General features: G+C 39.7%; 1 protein-coding gene across 11 annotated transcripts in view; it reads right to left on the bottom strand.

Annotated features, from left to right (window-relative positions):
* golm2 (golgi membrane protein 2) overlaps positions 1-23168 on the bottom strand; it is a 73669-nt gene that overhangs the window by 5103 nt on the left and 45398 nt on the right. For 3 of the 11 annotated variants that reach the window (XM_069910592.1, XM_069910600.1, XM_069910599.1), the window contains exons 9-11: positions 14237-14401; positions 10056-10223; positions 3717-3779 (exon numbers count right to left, since the gene is read on the bottom strand). In XM_069910592.1, the coding sequence (XP_069766693.1) occupies positions 3717-3779; positions 10056-10223; positions 14237-14401 (396 nt within the window). Of the gene's footprint in view, positions 1-3716; positions 3780-5878; positions 5932-10055; positions 10224-14236; positions 14402-23168 lie in introns of those variants that run through there. The other 8 variants (XM_069910594.1, XM_069910595.1, XM_069910598.1 and 5 more) reach the window with 8 other exon arrangements.

Here is a 23168-nt window from a genome sequence, read left to right as displayed (position 1 = left end):
CCGCGGACCTCCACCACCTAAAATGACAGGATGAGAAGACGAAATGAACTGACCTCATGTGTAAAAGTAGATGACACAATTTTCTTGTTTATTTTCATTCTGTGATGACAATGTTTAATGGGTTTAATGTATTGTCTATGTTGAACGTTTAGTGGGTGGGGAGGGGGTGGGAAGGAAGGAGGGAAGGGAGGGGGAAAAGGGGAGAAATGACACTGTGTATATTCAAGAGGGAAATGTGTGTATTTTGGTCAATATGGTTTATAGTGTGAAAAATATTTTTTTTAAAATACTTGCCAATAACAGTAATTTAGACCAGCCATTCTCAACAGGGGCCTCCAAGGACCCATAGCACATTTAAGTAAAAGCTTTGTTTTCTTTTCAACTCGTCTTTTATGTAGTCAGAAGTACAGAAGAAACCAAAACTTGACTGCTTCACAGAGAAGGAGGCCATATACTTTGAGCAGAGTTAAGGGGGCCGAAGTGGACCACAGCTGAAATAAATGGCTAATTTAGATTAAAAGATAGCATAATATCCAAGTTAGCCAAAGTTAGAAAAGTTAACTGGGAAGAACCTCTAAAGCCCAGCAAATGCATTAAAAGTGGACTCATCTTTCATCACCTTCAATAAATTCCACCAGATGCATTCGCTCTTCCCCTCCCTTTCACATTTGGTATTCCAAAGGGTCCGGCCAGTCTGCACATCCCAGCTCATCCTTCAGTCTCTACCAACCATTTCCCTTGGCACAGCATTTCCTCTAATAACAAAAGATGCAACTTCTGCTCTTCATTTCACCAATTTCTACCATCCAGTGTCCCAACTGGTAGCTTCCACACAAACCAGTGATTCATTTGTATTTCTTCCATTTTAGTACATTTCAATCTGTTTGCTGAGAAACCACTCCGATGGAATGATCTTTTTGAGAACACCTGCTTGGTTTATGAAGTTGACCAAAAGCTTCTAGTTGTCTCTCATTAATTCTCCATCCAACAGCCTTTGCCCCACGGTTCTGACAGTGAGCTCAAGGAACAGTATCATCTGAGTATGTTGCAGTGTTCAGAACTCAAATCAATTAGGTAAAAATCTTTGTCAGAAAGAACCAGTTCTAATAATGTTTTTATTTCAGTGTCTGCAGACTTTCGCGTGTTGCAAGGTCATCCAACTGCAACAATTCAATTCTTTTCACAGATGCCACCCCTCAACAACTGTTTTTAACATTCCAGCAACTGCTATTCTGTATCCCAGTCCAAGCACATTTTCATTACTTTAATCTCCCTCCATTTGCACGTCTTCAGACCAGGAGCCACAATTAGGAGACTGAGCAATTGTGTCACTTGGATTACTTTGGTTTCTATCTTTTCCCACCCCTTCCCCACTTTTCAGGTGTGAAATCTGAATCTTTCCACTGCTGCTGTCTGCATTATTTTTAATTTTATTTTCTGGAAATAAAGTTCACAACATTTTCTAGGAACCAGCCCAAAAACTGCAATTTGTCATTAATTAGCAGAGGAAGCTTGCATTTTTAAAGTTAAATCAGGGATAGGATTGAGTGTCTGCATTGGTATCAGAAGCAGAGCAAACTTGTATTTAAGAGCAAAATGTTCAAAAACAAATTTAGCTACAGTAAGTTCAGGACAGGAGTTTGAAGTTCGCCAAACTGTTTAAAATAAATGGCAAGGTTCCCAAAGGAAGTGCTGATGTTCTCTGCACCCAGATTAGATATTCATTTACTGCATATATATCGAGACAAGCAGGAAACCAATAGAAACCTTGAATTCATGTGTCTGTGACTGACGGCAAGTCTTGAGCATTTATCCTGTTATCCATTCTGAGTTTTGTCAAAGAATTAAGTTACACAATTCATGTAAAAACAATGCTGGAGAGACTCAGCAGGTTTGTGCAACTTATAGGGCAAAAATACATTTAACTTTGCTATATAAAGTACACTATCTAACCTGCTGAGATTCTCCAGCAGTGTGTTCTTACTTCAATCACAATGCCTTATGTTTTTCACAATTCAATAGATTTGTTTACAAATGAATCCAATTTGCATGCAATTTAACACTTTTCAATCTTTATTTATTAGAATAGTAAATCTGCAATTGGGGTATATACAGAGGAGAGGTTTCCTTTTTAATGCAGACTTGACATTCTATTTCCTATAAGTAATGTTAATTGGCCATGACAAGAGGAATACCCTACTGTTAGGATGATATCCAAGTACCTGTAGAGGTACCATTCACGGTGCTTCAGGTTAAAAGGAGTCAAAGCAAGTCCACAGGAATACATTATTCACACAAATATGAAGGGGATGGAGTGGTAGCTATCATGTGCAAGGAAGAGTTTAATTTGCTTTAGACATCGGCTGAGACGCGAGCTGATGAGCCTGCTCCTGTGCTACATGTGAAAGTCTGCAGATGCTGAGATTGTATTAAAAACAAATGCTGAAGGAATTGAGGAGGTCCCACAGCATCCACAGGAGGTAAAGACATAACTGACGCTTCAGGCCTGACCATCAGGGTACAAGTAAAAAGCTATACCTTGAGGAAGGGCTCAGCCCCAAAATGTCTGTTATACATCTAGGGCTCAGCCCTGAAACATCTGTTGTACATCTTTACCTCCCATGAACACTGCAAGACCTGCTGAGTTCCTCCAGCATTTCTGTTTTTCCTATGTCAGAATGATCAGATGGGAATAAGCTTTTAAAAAGTGATATCAGAGAAACAGGGCAAGTTCTTTCTACTTTAAAATGGGACAGAATCTGATTAGAATATTCAGTAATAGAGATTATATAACCCACAATTATACTTGTGGAATGAAGCTCCCAAGAGGCAAATTTATACTGTTCGATTAGACCTTGGCCATCAGTGATAGAGAAGTAAATTAGCCTACACACATGCTCAGAGAAAACAAGGCATGTGCAAATGAACCACTTCAAAAGTGGGAAATGCAAGCATCACATCAGGAAAGGAAAACAAAAAGTCCCCCAAACATCAGTGGCCTTTGTGTGGCTTGCTGAATTTCTCCAGCACTTTGTGAATTGCAAAAAAGCTTAGTTGCAATGGATGATAACATACAGCACATCCCAACCCCTTAAATCCTTCAACTCAAAAAAGTCAAGATTTTTAAACTTTCAAGGTCAGGTTGAGCCCTTCAGATAACCACAACTCAACTTTGCAGGAAGAAGTTGCTTAATCATTGTGCCAAATGATCCCCAGTCAAATCCTACTTTTGGCACCGCAGGTCACAATTCTTTCAAGCACTAGAATGTGACACTTTCTGCCTCTCCCATCCAGAGGCTCATTTCAATCATCTCCCACCCTCCATGGACATATCAGTCATTTTCCTTTCTGATCATGCTACCAGTCACTTTAAATCTGTTTTCCCTTGTATTCACCCACCCCAGAGTTAAACAAATCTTTATTTGCTCAATCCAGGGCCCTCAACTTTGTACCTTCAGCCACCCATTTTCTAAACTAAATGGTGCAGTCTATCCAATCATCCTTGTGGCTAAATTCCAGTCATGGTAACAATCTTCTGCAATCTTAACAGAATTGTATGCAATCCCCATGTTGTGGCTAAAATAGTGTTGCCTCCCTTCTCATATTCTACACCTTGGATAATAAAGGAATGCATCTGGTTTTCAAGTGGAATGCTGGAAATCAATAAAAGTGCTAGAAATACTCAGTGCAGGTAGCATTCTTGGAAGGTCACTGACCTGAAACATTACTTCTGCTTCTCACTGTAGTGTTGCCCGAGCTGCTGAGAATTTCCTGCTGTACTGGAAAAAAAATGGTTTTGAGGCTCTTTCAGTACCACCTGTCCTTTGGGAAAGGCACAAGGTCAGCACAGCAAGTTTCCTGCTAATGAAGATCCCATCTGGCCAGTCCTAACCACTATTTGTCCTCATCATTATCTGCATATCAGAGGAAATTGTTGGCTCTTAACATTTACTGGCACCATTCAAATGCAATCAAAGTTAGAAATCAGAAATGAAAATTGAAAGTGGTTCACTGAAGACAGGCAGTGAAACAGTTGACCTTCACTCAACCGAACCACGTGATGACCAAATCCCAAGCCTGGTTTAACGCCTTGTCTAATCTTACTGTTGATGTCAATATTAGGTAATGTTTTAGAGCAAAATTTGCAAAAGATCAATCTGAAAGTGTAAACCTATAGATGTTGGCCAATAGTTTTTAAATTCCCAAATCAAGTCAAATCAAATTTATTGTCATCTGATTGTACAAGTACAATCTGACAAAACCAAGTTCTCCAGTCATTGGTGCAAAACATGCAGATACAAACAGACATCATACGCACAGAAATGGACATATGCAAGACAAGCATTTTATAAACAAAATATCGTTTTGTGCAAATGAGATTCAGGTGGTTAGTGAGCAGTTCCTTTGGCCATTCAGCATTCTCACTGTCCGTGGGAAGAAGTTGTTCCTCAGCCTGGTGGTGCTGCCACCTCGGAGACTCCTGTATCTCTTCCCTGATGGACGCAACTGAAAGATGTGTGCAGGGTGGAATGGGTCCTCCATGATTTTGTGCACCCTCTTCAGATAACGATCCCAGTAGATCACAAAGGGGGAGGGAGACTCCAGTGATTCTCTCTGACACTCTTACGGTCCTGTGGACTGACCTCCGATCCATTTCTCTGCAGCAACCGTACCAAACTGTGATGCAGCCAGCTAAGATGCTCTTGACAGAGCTCCTATAGAAGGTTGACAATAGTGGCTGGTAGCTTTGGGTGCTTCAGTATTCTCAGGAATACTGTTGCGCCTTCCTGACAGGCAAGAGATGTTGAGTGTCCACGAGAGGTCACTAGTTAAGTGAACTCCAAGAAACTTGATGCTCCACTGAAGTCCATGATCATCTCCTTGGTCTTGTCCAAATTGAGACTCAAGTTGTTACTCCCACACCATTTCACGAGGTTTTCCACCCCTTCTCTGTAGTGCACTCATCGTTGTTCCTAATGAGGCCAATTACTGTGGTGTCATCTGCAAATTCAATGACATTGTTGAAGCCAGATCTGGTGATGCAGTACTGGGTCAGTAGTGTGAACAGGAGCAGGCTGAGCACACAGCCAAAGTTCACCAGTGCTCAGAAGGAGAGTGATCAATATTCTGCTACCAACCTGGACATTACAAAGTCCAGGATCCAATTACAGAGGGGTGTGGAGTCCCAGCGAGGACAGCTTCTCCACCAGCCTCTGAGGAATGATCCAATTAAATGCTGAGCTGAAGTCAATGAATGGTAGCCAGGCATATGAGGTGTTATTCTTCAGGTGAGCCAAAATGGAGTGAAGCAACAAGGCTATAGCATAGCCTGGAACGGTTTCTTCTATTTGCGAATTGAAATGGATACAGCACCTCTGAGAGGTGCACCTTAATGTGTTCCATCATCAGATGCTCGAAGCATTTCATTATGGTGGAGGTCAGTGCCAGAAGGGCAGTCGTCATTGAGGCCTGTTATTGTCACCCTCTTGGGTACTAGGATGATGGCTGTGTTGAACCCTGTGGGAATGATGGACTGTTGCAGCAAGGTGTTGAAGATCTCCGAAGACTTCCGTCAATTGGTCTTCATAGTCCTTCAATACCCGACCAGGTACATTGTCTGGTGCTACTGCTTTGTGTAGATTCATCTTGGTTAAGGATCTTCTCACCTCAACTGTGGCTATGCAAATTCATCAAGGGAACACAGCTTTCTTTTACATCTTTATTTGGAAACAAGCTTGGAAGCGGAAAGCATTTCATAAAAACCAGAGGAAGTACATCTCCTGATAAAACAACTAGTTGCATCAGTACATGTCCATCCACTCAAGTCTGATGCTCAGGTCACTGAAACTTTCATCTTTATCTGGGAGAGTGGACTGCAGTTTTAGATTTATTGTCAGAGTGATATCACATACAGCCCTGAGATTCTTTTTCCTGTGGGCAAGACAGAATAATTACCACATAATGGTAATGCAAAAGAAACCTGAACTTTATACCCTACAGTAGGAAATTATGAATGAAGCATCTTCTGTATTCCTTGGAGTCAACTTTTCAGATTTACATTTCAAGAGAATCTAGCACACGGGTCAGCTCAAGATGGAATGGTGGAGTGGACTCGACGGGCCAAATTGCCTACTTCTGCTCCTATATCTTATGGTCAAACATTCTCCCTTATTTCCACCTCCACAAAGTCAATGAACTGTTGAAGAGACATTAAAAATGGTCAAGTTGGAACCAAAGTATAGCAGAACCCTGCAAGCTCCAAACAGATCCTTTCAATATTAATACCACACAGTAGAGGGGCTTCCAGCCCATGAAACCCATGCTGCCCAGTTAACCTCCCAACCCTGTACGTTTTGGAGGATGGGAAGAAACCAGAGCACCACGCAGATAACAGGGAGAAGGTAAAACCTCCTTAAACAGCACCGGATTCATACGCAGTTTACTGGCACGTTATAGTGTTTCACTAACCCAGTAACTTGTTCTCTGCTTTCCCCACACTTAGAAGCAATAATAGCAATGTAGAAAATAAAATTTTCTTACAGGTCTGAAGATATCTACTTCTTTACATTGCAATCCTACTGCAAAAAAAAAAAATTAGAGCTAACCTGTTAGAATCACCCTTCCCACTGAACTAAGTATTTTGTGACAACTTACTGGGAAAAGCTGGACGAGGTGACAATGCTGCAGAAAGAGTGAACATGAATGGCTGAATCGCCTGTTCATTAAACTGCCATACATGATTGAGTTTGGAGAAAGTTCCCCTCATACTGGGCCCACTTTCACTGGGACAAGACACCAGTTTCCTCTGATCTTTAGAGACCAAGAGACAGTGTCTACTTGTATAATAGTCAATTTACCCCATCACTTGCAGCACCTCTCCACACTGAGCACTGGTACAAGTACACCAATTTAGAAGAGTTTCAAAGCTTCAAATCAAGTCATGACCCTTTCAAAAAAAATGAGCAATGGGTCAAGGTCTGGAATGGATTTCTTACGGAGGCAAAATCTCCAGAATAATGGTCAACAGTTGGATGTTATACATAGGTGAGTGCATGTTAGGGCATCATTAACTGCCAAACTATTATCCCGTTGAACTTCAGAACTTGCACAAAATTTAGAAATAAAATTACATCAAGGATTTTATTTTCATTTTGAACAATTACTTCTGCATCCACAAATCTATTTTTAATACCCAAATACAACATTCAGTTAGGAAAAGATCTGAAGCATTTATTTTTATTGCATACAAAACATTGAAAGTGCAAGTGAAAATGATAATGGCCATTGCATTTTTCAATGTACAAGTCTGAGTGGCTTTCAAATGAGGACATTGACAATCTACGCAGAACCAATAGATGGGACTCTGGTACTCTGTCCTATTAGCATACAGAATTTTGAATCAGACGATAAGGTGAATTGAATCCAGTTAAAATGTGGCATCTCTCAGGGCAGTAATTACATCATGATGACTGAATGTACGTGATTAGCATCAAAACAGTTGCTGGTAAAACACCAAGCGAGTATTTAAAGTACTGCTTTTTTAAATAAAAGGAAAATCCATGCCATGCATCAAGCTGAGCAAGAGGTTAATTCTCGCTGTCAGGGATCCTAGCAACAGTCATAGAACCATCTTTAAGCATCCTTTTAATAGATTCATATGCTGGATAAGCAATGACTGGTGTAGGCTCCATTCATATGCAAATTAGTGCCAGTTCAATAATATACTCGTGCAGCAGCAGGGAAGTGGCTTCATACAAAATGGAGCAGTAATAAAGCATCTAATTTCAGAAAGGCAATCTTAATTACAACCAAATGACAATCATAAATCAGAATGTTAAAGCCAAATGATGAGCAGAATTTTGTAACATGAAAGAAATTGTAATGGACTGGGCACAGATCCAGAATAAGATCACGACTCCTCAACTTTGACACAAAGCCAGGGAAACTGAGCAAGTCAAACCTCGGGCGCCTACATACATTTTTCCATATCTTGATGAACGGCACAAGCCAGAAATGTTGGTGATGCATCTTTAATTTTGCTATTTAAAGTACACTGTTTGACCTGCTGAGTTTCCCCAGCTTTGTGTTTTTACAGACTTTCAGGTTTTACTTCTCAACTTTGACTTCATTCTTCCCACCTATAAATTCTAACAGTTGATACTTCATGACAGAGTAAGGCAAAAACCATGCAAACCAATAATCAAGACAATTTCATTTTTAATAAGTGGCTAGTGTGAAAACACTGCACATCACATTCAAACTAGATAAACTTCGAGATGTATATCACTGGGTTTGGGGTCTGCATGCATTTATCAGCAGGCAAACTGACCAAAGCAGAGAAGCAGATGAGAACATGCAGACAAACAAACTAAATCCAAATGAGTTATCTGCACAAAGATTTTCTTCCAAAAGACCATCCATTTGCTACATGTATAACTTGGCTTAGAATACTATCAATGAGAGAAGGGAATTAAGTCTTTGGGCATTTGCAAGTATTTACTGCATTCTACATTTCCAAGGTCCTTTGTATTCATTTATCTCATTGAGGTAGTAAATGTGCATTGGACAAGCAATGTTATGCTCTCGTGATTAGAAATGAGAGATGGCCCTTGCAACTTTTTTGCAGTCTATCTGCAAGTGGCTGACCAACATTTTACTCATTCTCCTGAACAAGAGAAATGCCAACTTGACCTGTCACAGGGTGCCGGGGGGGAATGATTTTCACTGGGACAGTGTGTAATTCATGACTTTTTACCTCTGCCCCCACCTCACTTCCTTGATTGAAATACATCAAGATTTTTGTGTTCATCAGAAAAACATTTCTGGTTCAGCTGACAAAATGTACTTGCTGCACATGAATAGGTCACTTCTTTCCAAGGCACTCAAATCCTACTGTTCTGTACAATCTTTCTAGGAATTAGAATTCAATTTTAAAGAAAAACAACAAAAAATTGCTATACAAGTCACATCTATCAAGGTCATTCTTCTCATGCACCACATCAGTTACAAAATGTCAGCCAATTTTGATTAGTTTTACAAAGTGACAAGTAAAAACTAAGAATGGTTCTCAGGTCAAACACAAGCATCTACTTCAGATGCTGCCACTCCAGATGCTGTGCATAACCAGTTCAAATTAAAAATGAGATTGAGGCCTTCCACTGATGCACTTCTCCCTATCCAGCCAAAATGTCAAGTGCAGTTTCTGATTTCTCAAACTAAGGTGGATGGGGAGGACCCAGGCTTGTAAAACTCAATAGTTGTGTCACCAAAGCAAGCTCAAGAAATAAGGAGAAAGCTACAACATTGATTCACGATAACTACAGCATCACAAAGCAAACCAATAATGGACTTATTGTGTCCACCCAACCTACAAAAGTTTTACCTCAGTCTGCCACACTGCAATCTAATTAGAAATAAATCAGACAAGAATAAATTGAATGTCACATTTTTAAGAATGTTACTAAGATACCCATCATAGAGTGGGCTAGTAAAGCTAGAATAAGGCTTACATCTCTCCCAGTGGCCTCACAAATAATCAGGAACTTGAGTGTATCAAAAATTCACCTTCAAATAAACTCTCTCATGATCCAAAGTCTGATCTGTTCTTTAATTCAACAGAAACTGGTTCATGGTTGCTCTAGCTGATTTGGGGCATTTCCTCAAAATACAAAAGAACCTTAAACACAAATGCTAAAAGCAAAGCAAAATGTAAAGTTGAAAATGGATAAAAGGAACAGGGAGAAGGGCTCTGAATGATCAGGGGAGCAAAATTAGCAAAGGGATGGAAGGGGAAGAAATAGCTTTCAAAATTTGGACTGATCTTTTTCATAGTTTGGATGCTTAAAGTTTTCAGGCACTTCCAGAGATTTACATATTTAAGTTGTTTAAAATATGCACAATTCTAAATATAAACAAACCCAATCAAAACTGATATGCTTTGTGGATAAAGCCCACTAGCTTGATTGAAAAATCTATTGCCTGGAGCACGAAAGTTTTTGCAGATAACACACTTGGATTTAACACAGCTGTTTCAAGGAAATCAGGCCCAAGCTCACCTTGGACGTCTTCTTCCCCACCATCACCATCCTCTTCCTCATTGTAAGCTAATTCAGCCTGCTTGTCTGTCTCGTACTCACCCACATTACCATCATCCCCATTATAATCCGCCACTTTAGAGTCATGCTGCGGATCAGCTGGGGATTCATTCTCATCAAAGAACTGGCCTGAAGAGTCCAAATCAGAAGAGAGAAAGAAAGAAAGCAAGCAGAGGAGAAAAAGACAAATCTACATTGTAAATGAAGAACAAAAACTTATTATTGTACCAAGAGGATATCAGAAAGCAGAACATCAAAATTTTCTGACTTTTATTCCCATAAATGCAAAAGTATTGGGTAATGGATTAAAATATCAGGCCCAATTGATTCCCTTCCCCCCCACCCCACTTCCCTGCAAACTTTTCCCCTTTAATCAGGATGTGGTCATTGTGTAGAATTCTCTACCAAAGAAAGAATTCTAGGCTGCCTCAATAAATATATTTAAAACAGAAACCTTTTTGAAGAATAGGAAAATTAAGGGTTTGGGGAACAGCTGGCTAAGTGGAACAGTTTAGAGCCAGATCAGCCAAGATCTCTCAGCCTGCTCAAGGGTGGGGCAGTTATCAGCTGATCAATATTGTGGATGTGGAAGCATCCAAAATAATTCAAACAAAAATGCGAGTAGACTGCAAACACTATAGCATTTTTTAATTAAAAGTAGTGGAGTAGAAAATAAAGTCTATTAGCCCAAATAGCCCATGCTCGTGTTTAAAAAGCAAAATTCTGCAGATGGTGCAAAACTGAACAGAAAATTGAAAAATGCCAAAAATAGCCAGCAGCTCAAGCAACATCTGTGGAAAGAGAAACTTAACGTTTCATATTAATGACTATTCAGAAAGGTGGATATCCTTTGACCAAAGAGCTTTTCCAGCATTTTGTTTATATTCCATGACCAAATTATTCAATTGAGGTACAAAAATGGTTAATCATGGTTCACGTGTGGAACTATTAATGGGAAAGGAGGAAATAATTCCAAGTCTAAATCATAAGAAATGTTTCTAATATCAAAAATTCTACTAGACACTGGTCACTGAAGACCAGTAAATGTTCCAAATGCACAGATGAGGCAGTTCTGATTACATTAGCAAACCAATGTAATCAATTTTTTAAAAATATATACACAGATACTACCCAGGTTCTCGAGTATTTATTTATTTTTAAATTTAGACATAAAACATGGTAATAGATATTTCAGTCCAAGAGCCTGTGCTACCCAATCAGCCCAGTATGTTTTGAATGGTGGGAGGAAACCAGAGAGAACGTACAAACTCCTTACAGACAGCGCAGAATTCAAAGCCCGGTCCCAATCGCTGGCGCTGTAACAGCATTGTCTATACTAGCCATACCACCCAAAATTTCTGTTTATTTGTTCCAGATAGTATCAATTTCACTCAATTAGTAAAATTAAAAGAAACATTAAATTAGACAGTTTAAAACTTATCACTTGCTCAGAGACGCATTTATATTAACAAATATACTTCCAAAAACTGGCCCCACTTGTGATGTATTAAAATAATTCCCTTAAGAATACATCTTTGTGACAGTGCAACTAAGGTTCACTGGATTGATTTTTGTCCCTAGGAAAGATCAAACTGCACATTAGAAAATTTTAAGTGTAACTGAAATATACAAAATTGTGAAGCTTAAAGGGTGGGGTAGATTCTGAGTTTGTACGAAGGTGGGATTAATTTTTTTTTTATATACACAGCACATTAGAAGCAGATTCTGGTCATTTAAATCTGGCCATCCAATTACACATAAATTAACCTACAACCCTACACGTTTGAGGATGGGAAAGTACCGGAGCACCCAGAGGGGAGAACTTAAACCCCTTACCGACGTCACCAAATTTGAACCTGGGTCGCTGGCACTATAGTGTCACACTGACCGCTACATTAACTGTACCGGTTAATGGAAGTCTTGTCATAGGAAAGGAAGTCAACTACAAGACTGAGATGAGAAGAGATTGGGTTTGTTCTAATTGGAACACTGAAGGCTGAGGGGTGAGATTAGAAGTTTATAAAATTATGTACAAATAGGAAAGGTAACCAAAATCCTTTTCCCCATGGCAGGAAAGAACATAGGTTTAAGGGGGTGAGGAGGGAAGTTAAAAGCAGAGATCAGGGGCAGGCTTTCAACATTCTGTAAAGAGCTGACATAAGTGTTAAGGTTCCATCATTGCCACAATACTATCTTTAAAGTGTAACGTGAAAATTCTTTAACTTTGTCTATCATAAGACAGAGTCACCAGCACCCCCAAGGAAATTAGGCCCCAGCGAGGAATGAATTCACGACCTCTGGTTCACATAATCAGCGCTCTAACCACTGAGCTCTTGGTGGAGGAGGCAGATATAATTTCATTTAAAAAGCATTCAGAAAGGAATTTTGACAGGGAATGTCTAGAGAGTTGTAAGCAAATGGATTAGTGTTAATGCCGTTAGTTGGCTTGAAAGAAATGGGCAAAAAGGCCTGCTTCTGTGTTATTTCTACAATTCCATGAATTTCTGCCAAGAATTGAGCATCTTCAGAATTTTCTCTTGAGCACTTTGGAGAAAGAATCTAAATATATTCAAAGTTGAGATGAATTTTTAAATGTATGGGGAAATCAAGATTGGGGATTGATTAAGAAAGAGCAATTGAGGCCAAGAATCAGATCGATTGAAATCTTCCAAAAAGCAAAAGTTCTAAGTATCTCGTGTCCTCCTTTTGAATGAAGCTGAATCACATTTTACCTCCTTCACTTTGGCTTCTAAGCATGCCTCAGTGACAATTACACATAGTACAACTCCTTAGCCCATAGCTTCACCTTAACTACACCTCAGTGACAATTACACATAGTACAACTCCTTAGCCCATAGCTTCACCTTAACTACACCTCAGTGACAATTACACATAGTACAACTCCTTAGCCCATAGCTTCACCTTAACTACACCTCAGTGACAATTACACATAGTACAACTCCTTCGCCCATAGCTTCACCTTAACTGGTCTCCAAACTATAGAAAGGATATAGATAAGGTGGAGAGGGTGCAGAGAAGATTTTCAAGGATGTTGCCTGGCTTACAGCATCTGGATTACAGGGAGAGATTAAGGAGACTGGGAGTTTATTCATTGGAACGTAGACAACAGAGGGGACTTGATGGAGGTATTTAAATTTATGAAAGAAATAGATAGACTAGACATAAACAATATCATTCCCCTGAGGGCAGGGAAGGTTGGAACAAGAGGCCATGAGTTAAAGGTAAAAGGGCAAAACTTTAGGAGAAATATTAGAGGATGCTTCTTCACTCCGAGTGTGGTGGCAGAATGGAATGTTCTTCTGAATGAGATAGTTGCAGCAGGGACCCTTCTGTCATTTAAGAAAAGGTTGGATGTGTACATGGAGGTGAGGGTGTTGGAGGAATATTGGCGGAGAGTGGGAGGATTGAGCTAGTGGATTTGTTCTAGTGAACCGGTGTGGACTCGAAAGGCTGACATGGCCTGTTTCCGCTCTGTAAATGGTTATATGGTTATGGTTAACTATGCCTCAGTGACAATTACACATAGTACAACTCCTTAGCCCATAGCTTCACCTTAACTACACCTCAGTGACAATTACACATAGTACAACTCCTTAGCCCATAGCTTCACCTTAACTACACCTCAGTGACAATTACACATAGTACAACTCCTTAGCCCATGCTAATTATCAGCTTCACCATAACTACACCATTCCATAAGCAGAGAGCAAGAGCTTCTATTGCAAGTGTCCAACCTAGACATTTATAACACCAAGGATGTGTACATCACCTCAGTTCAATTATCTATCAATCTTGGATCACCTGATATGTCATACACAACATTACAGGGAATCTAGCAAAGTAAATCTTGTAGTTTAATGTCACTTTTAGAATGTCTTGTTTTATTTGTTACAATTATTTTTAAACCACTAAGTTTAATTCTTATAACAGTGACAGAGTGTTTGCCTTAGCCTAGATACCATCTGCCTGGGCCACTGGTCTTTGTACCCTATCTCCACCCGAGTGCAGTTTAACTTGGGACTATTGAACATTAAGATGATTTAATAGTACAAAAGGAGGGATAGGTGCAGATTAGCTTCACAAAATATAGTTAATGAGATTATGAACAAAGAGGCACCCACCTTGACCTTTAGCAAGCTCTCTCGGTTCATTTGGTTTCTCATGTCCTTTCCCACCCTGGCGATAAAAATGATTTGCCTCAGCTTGACGAGGAGCAAAATGTAGAGCTTGATTAGATGGGAGCTGCATGGTAGACTCCTTGGTTAAAAGACGCATTACTTTTCCAGCTATATTTGTATAGGGGAGGGGAAGAGATGTATATATATATATATATATAAAAAAATCAGGAGAATGCACTAATTACCACAGCATACATAAATAACAAGCAAACAAATGTCAAGTTACTTTGCTATGTTGCACTCGTCTCTGTCCCTACTCCAACATGAAACTTGGACACTCCACTTTCCAAACAACATCTTATTACAATCATTCCAAGAGGATGGATACAGATTAGCAAATGGTCAACATTTCTGTCAAAGTTATTATGACCAACTTTCACGTTACTAGTGACCATCAAAAGGAATGTTTCAAATGGTGACTAAATTAAACAATAACTAGAATCTCTAGTCAATACATTACAAAATGAAAATTGGTTAATAATCACAACCAAATGCAGGTCAGGGATTTGAAATTAGTTCCAGATTCATGGTTTCTTTTAATGGATGAAATTTGTCAGGAGAAGCCAGTTTCTAGCTACAGTGACATATTGATCAAAGATACAATAAACAGGGTCTGAGCAGATCTGAAGCATGTAGTTCAGCCAGCTCCTGAAAGATAATCCAACACTATTCTCCCATTTCCCCCAACCTGATCTTTCCCCACAACTCTGTCATTTGTGTCTCAAGAGATTCCTTAATGAAATACCTGGTTGACTGCTTTCACTACTCCTGTGGGCAAATACAACACTGCAATGTAGAACCAATACTGATCAATAAAGCCAATTGATGCAAGTGATCTCAACTTCATTGATCAGAGCAATTAATGACTTGGTTAAATCACTAATTGCCATGGAATCTTTGGTAATCCACCGCACATTTTGCAATTTAGTCAATTTTATTAAATCAAATGGGAAGTGGCAGGACACAATCAAATGGGAAGTGGCAGGACACAACCACCTTCACCATGATTATCATTTGGCAACCACCCCATGCTCATTCCACATCCAAACATTTACATCCATCATTTTGGCCTCAACCACTGTGGTAGAAAGGGTTAACATTACCTAGTGCAGGAGGGAATATTTGGCTTTAAAAAGCAAGCTACATTTGAAACTACTGATACTACCCAAGCTTTAGTACAAGCAAAGTTCAGAGAGTTTCCAATAAACAAGTTAGTCTCTCGAGAGTGTCCATAGTAACTCCAAAAGGCTAAACATTGATCCTGGGTCCTGATAAGATAGATTAAGTTAATCTTGTTAAAATGCTCAAGTATGAAAAACACTAATTTAGTTAACTATTCAGACACTTCCTATTGAAAAATTTATCAGGCATTTAATGAGGAATATGAAAAAAATAAGGCTTGTTTTCTACTGTATGAAAATGAACTTCAAACTGCTGAAATTTAGGCGACTGCAGGCTCTCCAAGAGATCGAATATCTGCCTCAGTCGAGTTAATTTCTACAATCATCTATCCCTAAAAAGCATTTTAGATGTTGGTTAAGCTCCATTCTCTACTTATCACACTACAACAGTTGTTCCCCTGGAAACAACTGTCCAGTTGGGCACTTCTGGCAGCCGACCACCAAGTGTTAAGCAATTGAAATCAAGCTGGGCGCAGTATTTGGTTTCTACTGCCAAATGGGCGAGGTTGTAGGTCAAACACCACCAACCCTAACGTACCACATGACTGGCTTATTCTATGCACCCAACCATGCTTGGTAAAAAAATAAATGATGTTGGGAGTCAGAGGAACAGATCATCATGTTGGACAGACCTCATTAGTGAAATATAACAATACGAGTATTAATCAATCACAAGATTAGCATCCAAATTTCATTGCTTAAAAAGGCAAATCACAGGTACAAAGTAACCAGCCCTCTCCAGGAAAATGGGGAAAAAAGTTAGGAAAAAGCAAAGCATAACAAAAATAAAAGAAATAGAAGATACAGAGAAGAGAAAGAAGATGGCTCCCAAGAAGGAGAAAGTAAAGGCAACTGGGAAAAAAAGTAGAAAAGTCACCGAAGATAGAAGGCAGCCTTATCTGAACGAAGGAACAGGACACTGTGGTGGCGAGGAGCGCCTGACCCCCAAGGTCAGTACCTGCCCTGAGGAGTCGCACTACAAAAATGGCTCTCTGAGCCAAACAAAAGTCCGCAAAGGAGAAAGAGGACACCGGCGGAAGGGGAGCTCAGCAGAGAAGTGGGCTGTAACAGAGCAAACAGCGGAGGGACGCCCAACACCAGAAGAGGGAGCGATTAAACAGATGAGGGAAATAGACAGAAGGATGACCGACAAGAAGATCAATGTCAGGAAGCACAACAGACGAGCAGCCCAGGAGGGGAGGACCAGCAACAAGAGGCCCAGCAACAAGAGGCCCGACAAAGAGATACAAGCAGCTCATCAGGAAAAACAGAAGGAACACAGACACCGAGGACAAGGCACAAACACAGATACAGACACAGAAGAGGACGACCAAGATCTTCAGAGAAATAAAGGGTGAAACTGATGGACAAAGAGAAAAAGGTAAAACTGATGAACAGAATGTAGATAAAGTCTTTTTTGAAGAACAAATGAGATCATTAAAAGAATGGTTACCATTAGAGTTTAATGCATTTAAAAGGAAAATGAAAAGAACAGAAGGTAAAATGCAAAGGTTAGAATTGGTAATGACAGAAATAGGGAAAAGAGTAGAGAATGTGGAAGAGCGGGAAATGGCTGTAGAAATGGAAGTAAGTGACTTAAGAAAAATTGGAAGAAAGTGACAAAAAAATTAAAGAGACACAAAAGTTGTTATCTCAGAAAATTGATATGTTGGAAAATTATAGTAGGCAAAACAACAAAATAGTGGGCCTGAAGGAGGGTGAAGAAGGCACAGACATGAAGGAATTTATAAAAGGATGGATCCCGAAGGTCCTGGGAATGACAGAAATGCAGGAAGAAATGAAAATAGAAAGGGCTCACAGAGCATTAGCTCCCAAACCACAAGCACATCAAAAATCAAGATCCATCTTAGTAAAATTTTTGAGATACACAAGAGAAAATATACTGGAACAGGCAAGGAATAAAGTGAGAGAAGATAATAAGCCATTGGAATACAAAGATCAAAAAATATTTTTTTTACCCAGACATAACTTTTGAACATAAGGAATGAGCTTAATAACAGCGAAATCGGGGAGGAGTCACGTGATGGAGTAGTGGCCGGTCAGGGAATTCCAGCCCTCTCCGGAAAAGTTGAAAAAAAAACCGCACAAAACACAAAGGTACAAGAATAAAAATTAAAACAAAGTAAAAGTAAAGGTGAGAAGAAAATGGCAGCGAAGAGAGAAAAGTCGAAAGCAACGGGAAGAAGAGAAGATGAAAGAACGTCGGAAGAAGAAGGTGAAGGCCTTACCTGTCTGAGGAGGCCCGCCGCAGAGAGAGAAGCCCGCTCCCCAAGGTCAGTGGAAGTCCCGAGCTCGGGACTACAAAAATGGCTCGCGGAGCTGAGTAAAAGTGCGCAACCGCGCATGAAAAAAAACACACTGACGGAGGGGGGAACAGCTGCGGAGTCAATCTCCACAGCTGAGAGTGGCAGCTGCCACACAGCAACAGGAGGAGAACATAGAAAACAACGAAAACAAGAAAGAAGAGACCAAAAAAAAACAAGGAAACAACAGATGGCCAACCCAGAGGAAGAACTAGAAGAAGAACATAGAGAAATGGAAGAAGAAGGGAAAGGCAGGACAATGGATATATCTTTTTTTAAAGAATATATGGAATCAGTGAAAGAATGGCAATTACAAGAATTTAAGAGATAAAAAGAACAATTAAGAGTGCAGAAGAAAAAATGAATAAAATAGAAATGGTCATATCAGAGATACGAAAAAGTGGATAATGTGGAAGAACGAGAAATAATCGTAGAAATGGAAGTAGAGGACAAAAGAGAAATTAGAAGAATCTAATAAAAAGGTTAAAGAAGCACATGAGCTGTTAGCTCAGAAGATAGATATAATGGAAAACTATAATAGAAGAAATAATATAAAGATAGTGGGCCTTAAGGAAGATGAAGAAGGCAAGAATATGAGAGAATTTATAAAAGATTGGATCCCCAGGGTCCGAGGAAGACCAGAATTACAGGAAGAAATGGAAATAGAGGGCACATAGAACACTAGCCCCGAAACCACAACCGCAGCAAAAACCAAGATCCATTTTAGTAAAATTCTTAAAATATACAACAAGAGAAAATATATTGGAGAAAGCAATGAAGAAAATAAGAGAAGACAAAAAGCCACTGGAACACAAAGGTCAAAATTTTTTTTTCTATCCAGACATAAGTTTTGAACTCCTGAAGAAGAGGAACGAGTTCAATACAGCAAAAACGATCCTATGGAAAAAAGGATATAAATTTATGTTAAAGTACCCAGCGGTACTTAAAATAGTTATTCCAGGGCAACAAAACAGGCTATTCTCGGATCCAGAGGAAGCACGAAAATTTGCAGAACAACTACAAAACAAGCAGAGATGAAGACATGTAATGAGAGTAAAAATGACCACGAACTCTGTGTGTGTGTGTGTGTGTGTGTGTGTGTGTGTGTGTGTGTGTGTGTGTGTGTGTGTGTGTGTGTGTGTGTATACATGAGTGTATCCGTATTTAGAGGAAAAGATATAGAGTATAGATAAGAATTAATAAGGGAATGAAAGGGAATAGAGGAAATAAGAAGGGAATTAAAAGAGTGACCTTTGTTATATATGAAAATTTAAATCTTTTCCAGGGGAGGGGAGGAGTTACGGTCACTGCAAAATCAGTTGACGCTTGCGAGTGAATTCGCAAATCCAAATGGAGAGGAGAGATGTGGTTGCCTGACATGGGATAAAGGGCAACTCAGGAGGGGTTAAAGAAGTTTTAATTAGGAGAATAAGGAAAATGTTTGATGTTTTAGAAATGTTGTCTTATAAAGTGTTCAAAACAAGAAAGCAGAAATGGATAAGAAGGAAAGGTGATGATGAGGAAACGGAAAGGGAAGATAAACAAAGTATGAAATGGCTACGTTGAACTATATGACTTTAAATATTAACGGAATACATAACCAAATCAAAAGAAAGAAACTGCTAAATTTACTGAAAAAAGAAAAAATTGATATAGCATTTGTGCAAGAAACATTTAACTGAAATGGAGCACAAGAAATTAAAGAGAGATTGGGTAGGACATGTAACAGCAGCGTCATATAATTCAAAAGCAAGAGGAGTAGCTATATTAATCAGTAAAAATGTACCAATTAAAATAGAAGAGGAAATAATAGATCCAGCAGGGAGATATGTAATGATAAAATGTCAGATATATTCGGAGTTTTGGAATCTACTCTACCTAACGAAGAAGATCAAAAGTTTATGCAAGATATTTTTTTGAAGATAGCAGACACGCAAGGGAACATATTAATAGGAGGGGATTTCAACCTTAATTTGGATTCAAATATGGATAAAACTGGGAAAAAAATTAACAGAAAGAACAAAGTAACCAAATTTATAATTAAATCGATGCAAGACATGCAACTTTTGGATATATGGAGGAAACAACACCCAAAGAAAAAGAATATTCATATTATTCGGGTAGACATAATACATACTCAAGAATAGACTTATTTCTGTATCAGCTCGTATGCAAGCTAGAATATTATCGGACCACTCACCCCTGATATTGACAATAGAGTTAGAGGACATCCCTCCAAGAATGTATAGATGGAGATTAAACTCCATGCTACTTAAAAGGCAGGATTTTAGAGAATTCATTGAAAGACAAATTAAAATGTACTTTGAAATAAATACGGAATCAGTGAAAGATAAGTTTATACTATGGGACGCAATGAAAGCGTTCATCAGAGGGCAAATAATAAGTTATGTAACCAAGATGAAGAAGGACTACAATCAGGAAACAGAACAGTTGGAAAGGGAAATAGCAAATATAGAAAAAGAATTAGCAATGAAGGAAGACACAACTAAAAGAAGAGAACTGGCAGATAAAAAAAATAAAATATGAAACACTACAAACATATAAGATGGAGAAGAACATAATGAAGACAAAACAGAAATATTATGAACTAGGGGAAAAAAACGCACAAAATTCTAGCATGGCAGCTTAAGACAGAACAAGCTAAGAATCAAGGAAAAAAGACAAACAAATCACATATAATCCAACGGAGATGAATGAAAACTTTAGAGATTTCTATGAACAATTATACCAAACTGAAAACGAAGGGAAAGAAGGCAAAATAGATGAATTTTTAACTAAAATTGAACTACCAAAATTACAAATAGAGGAACAAAATAAATTAACAGAACCATTTGAAATAGTAGAAATACAAGAGATAATAAAAAAACTACCAAATAATAAAACACCAGGAGAGGATAGATTCCCAATAGAATTCTATAAAACATTTAAAGAATTATTAATTCCTCTCCTCCTGGAAGTAATCAACCAGATTGACAAAACACAAAGTTTACCAGATTCATGTAAAACAGCAATAATTACAGTAATACCAAAGCAAGGGAAAGATCCACTCGCACCAGCGTCATATAGACCAATATCATTACTTAACACAGATTATAAGATAATAGCTAAACTATTAGCAAACAGATTAGCAGATTATGTACCTAAAATGGTAAATCTCGACCAAACTGGATTTATTAAAAAAAGACGGACAACAGACAATATTTGTAAATTTATTAACTTAATTCATGCAGTAGAAGGGAGTAAAGCGCCAACAGTAGCAATTGCTTTAGACACAGAGAAGGCCTTTGATAGAGTAGAATGGAATTATTTATTCAAAGTATTGCAAAAATTCAGTTTACCAGAGAAGTATATTAATTGGGTTAAAGCATTGGCGAAAGTGACAGTAAATGGATATATATCAAAGCAATTTAAATTAAGCAGATCAACAAGGCAGGGATGCCCACTATCACCCTTATTGTTCGCGTTAGCAATAGAACCACTAGCAGAATTGATAAGAACAGAAAATAAAATAAAAGACAAGGAATATAAAATCACTTTATTTGCAAAGAAGCGAGCTGCCCACCAGGCTCACCTTACAAAGCCATCTTGGCCAGAGAAGAAACAAGCCTTCCGTCGCGCATGCAGCCATCTTCACCGCAAACACCGGGAGATCCAAAATGAGTGGTGGACTAGCCTCGCCAAACGATCCCAGCTTAGCGCGGACATTGGCGACTTCAGGGGTTTTTACGAGGCTCTATAGGCTGTGTACGGCCCCTCACCCCAAGTCCAAAGCCCGCTGCGCAGCTCAGACGGCAAAGTCCTCCTCAGCGACAAGATCTCCATCCTCAACCAATGGTCAGAACACTTCCAATCTCTTTTCAGTGCCAACCGCTCAGTCCAAGATTCCGCCCTGCTCCAGCTCCCTCAACAGCCCCTAAGGCTAGAGCTGGATGAGGTCCACACCCAGGAAGAGACATACAAGGCAATTGAACAACTGAAAAGTGGCAAAGCAGCAGGTATGGATGGAATTCCCCCCCCCCCCAGAGGTCTGGAAGGCTGGCGGCAAAACTCTGCATATCAAACTGCATGAGTTTTTCAAGCTTTGTTGGGACCAAGGAAAACTGCCTCAGGACCTTCGTGATGCCATCATCATCACCCTGTACAAAAACAAAGGCATGAAATCAGACTGCTCAAACTACAGGGGAATCACGCTGCTCTCCATTGCAGGCAAAATCTTCGCTAGGATTCTCCTAAATAGAATAATACCTAGTGTCGCCGAAAATGTTCTCCCAGAATCACAGTGCGGCTTTCGCGCAAACAGAGGAACTACTGACATGGTCTTTGCCCTCAGACAGCTCCAAGAAAAGTGCAGAGAACAAAAAAAGGACCCTACATCACCTTTGTTGACCTCACCAAAGCCTTCGACACCGTGAGCAGGAAAGGGATTTGGCAAATACTAGAGCACATCGGATGCCCCCCAAAGTTCCTCAACATGGTTATCCAACTGCACGAAAACCAACAAGGTCGGGTCAGATACAGCAATGAGCTCTCTGAACCCTTCTCCATTAACAATGGCGTGAAGCAAGGCTGCGTTCTCGCACCAACCCTCTTTTCAATCTTCTTCAGCACGATGCTGAACCAAGCCATGAAAGACCTCAACAATGAAGATGCTGTTTACATCCGGTACCACACGGATGGCAGTCTCTTCAATCTGAGGCGCCTGCAAGTTCACACCAAGACACAAGAGAAACTTGACCGTGAACTACTCTTTGCAGACGATGCCGCTTTAGTTGACCATTCAGAGCTAGCTCTTCAGCGCTTGACGTCCTGTTTTGTGGAAACTGCCAAAATGTTTGGCCTGGAAGTCAGCCTGAAGAAAACTGAGGTCCTCCATCAGCCAGCTCCCCACCATGACTACCAGCCCCCCCACATATCCATCGGGCATACAAAACTCAAAACGGTCAACCAGTTTACCTATCTCGGCTGCACCAATTCATCAGATGCAAGGATCGACAACGAGATAGACAACAGACTCGCCAAGGCAAATAGCGCCTTTGGAAGACTACACAAAAGAGTCTGGAAAAACAACCAACTGAAAAACCTCACAAAGATAAGTGTATACAGAGCCGTTGTCATACCCACACTCCTGTTCGGCTCCGAATCATGGGTCCTCTACCGGCATCACCTACGGCTCCTAGAACGCTTCCACCAGCGTTGTCTCCGCTCCTATCCTCAACATTCATTGGAGCGACTTTATCCCTAACATCGAAGTACTCGAGATGGCAGAGGCCGACAGCATCGAGTCCACGCTGCTGAAGATCCAGCTGCGCTGGGTGGGTCACGTCTCCAGAATGGAGGACCATCGCCTTC

The sequence above is a fragment of the Narcine bancroftii genome, chromosome 14, assembly GCF_036971445.1.
Source record: "Narcine bancroftii isolate sNarBan1 chromosome 14, sNarBan1.hap1, whole genome shotgun sequence".
Lineage (NCBI taxonomy): Eukaryota > Metazoa > Chordata > Chondrichthyes > Torpediniformes > Narcinidae > Narcine > Narcine bancroftii.
Note: the sequence above shows the minus strand (reverse complement) of the source record. Positions and strands in the feature narration are given on the sequence as shown.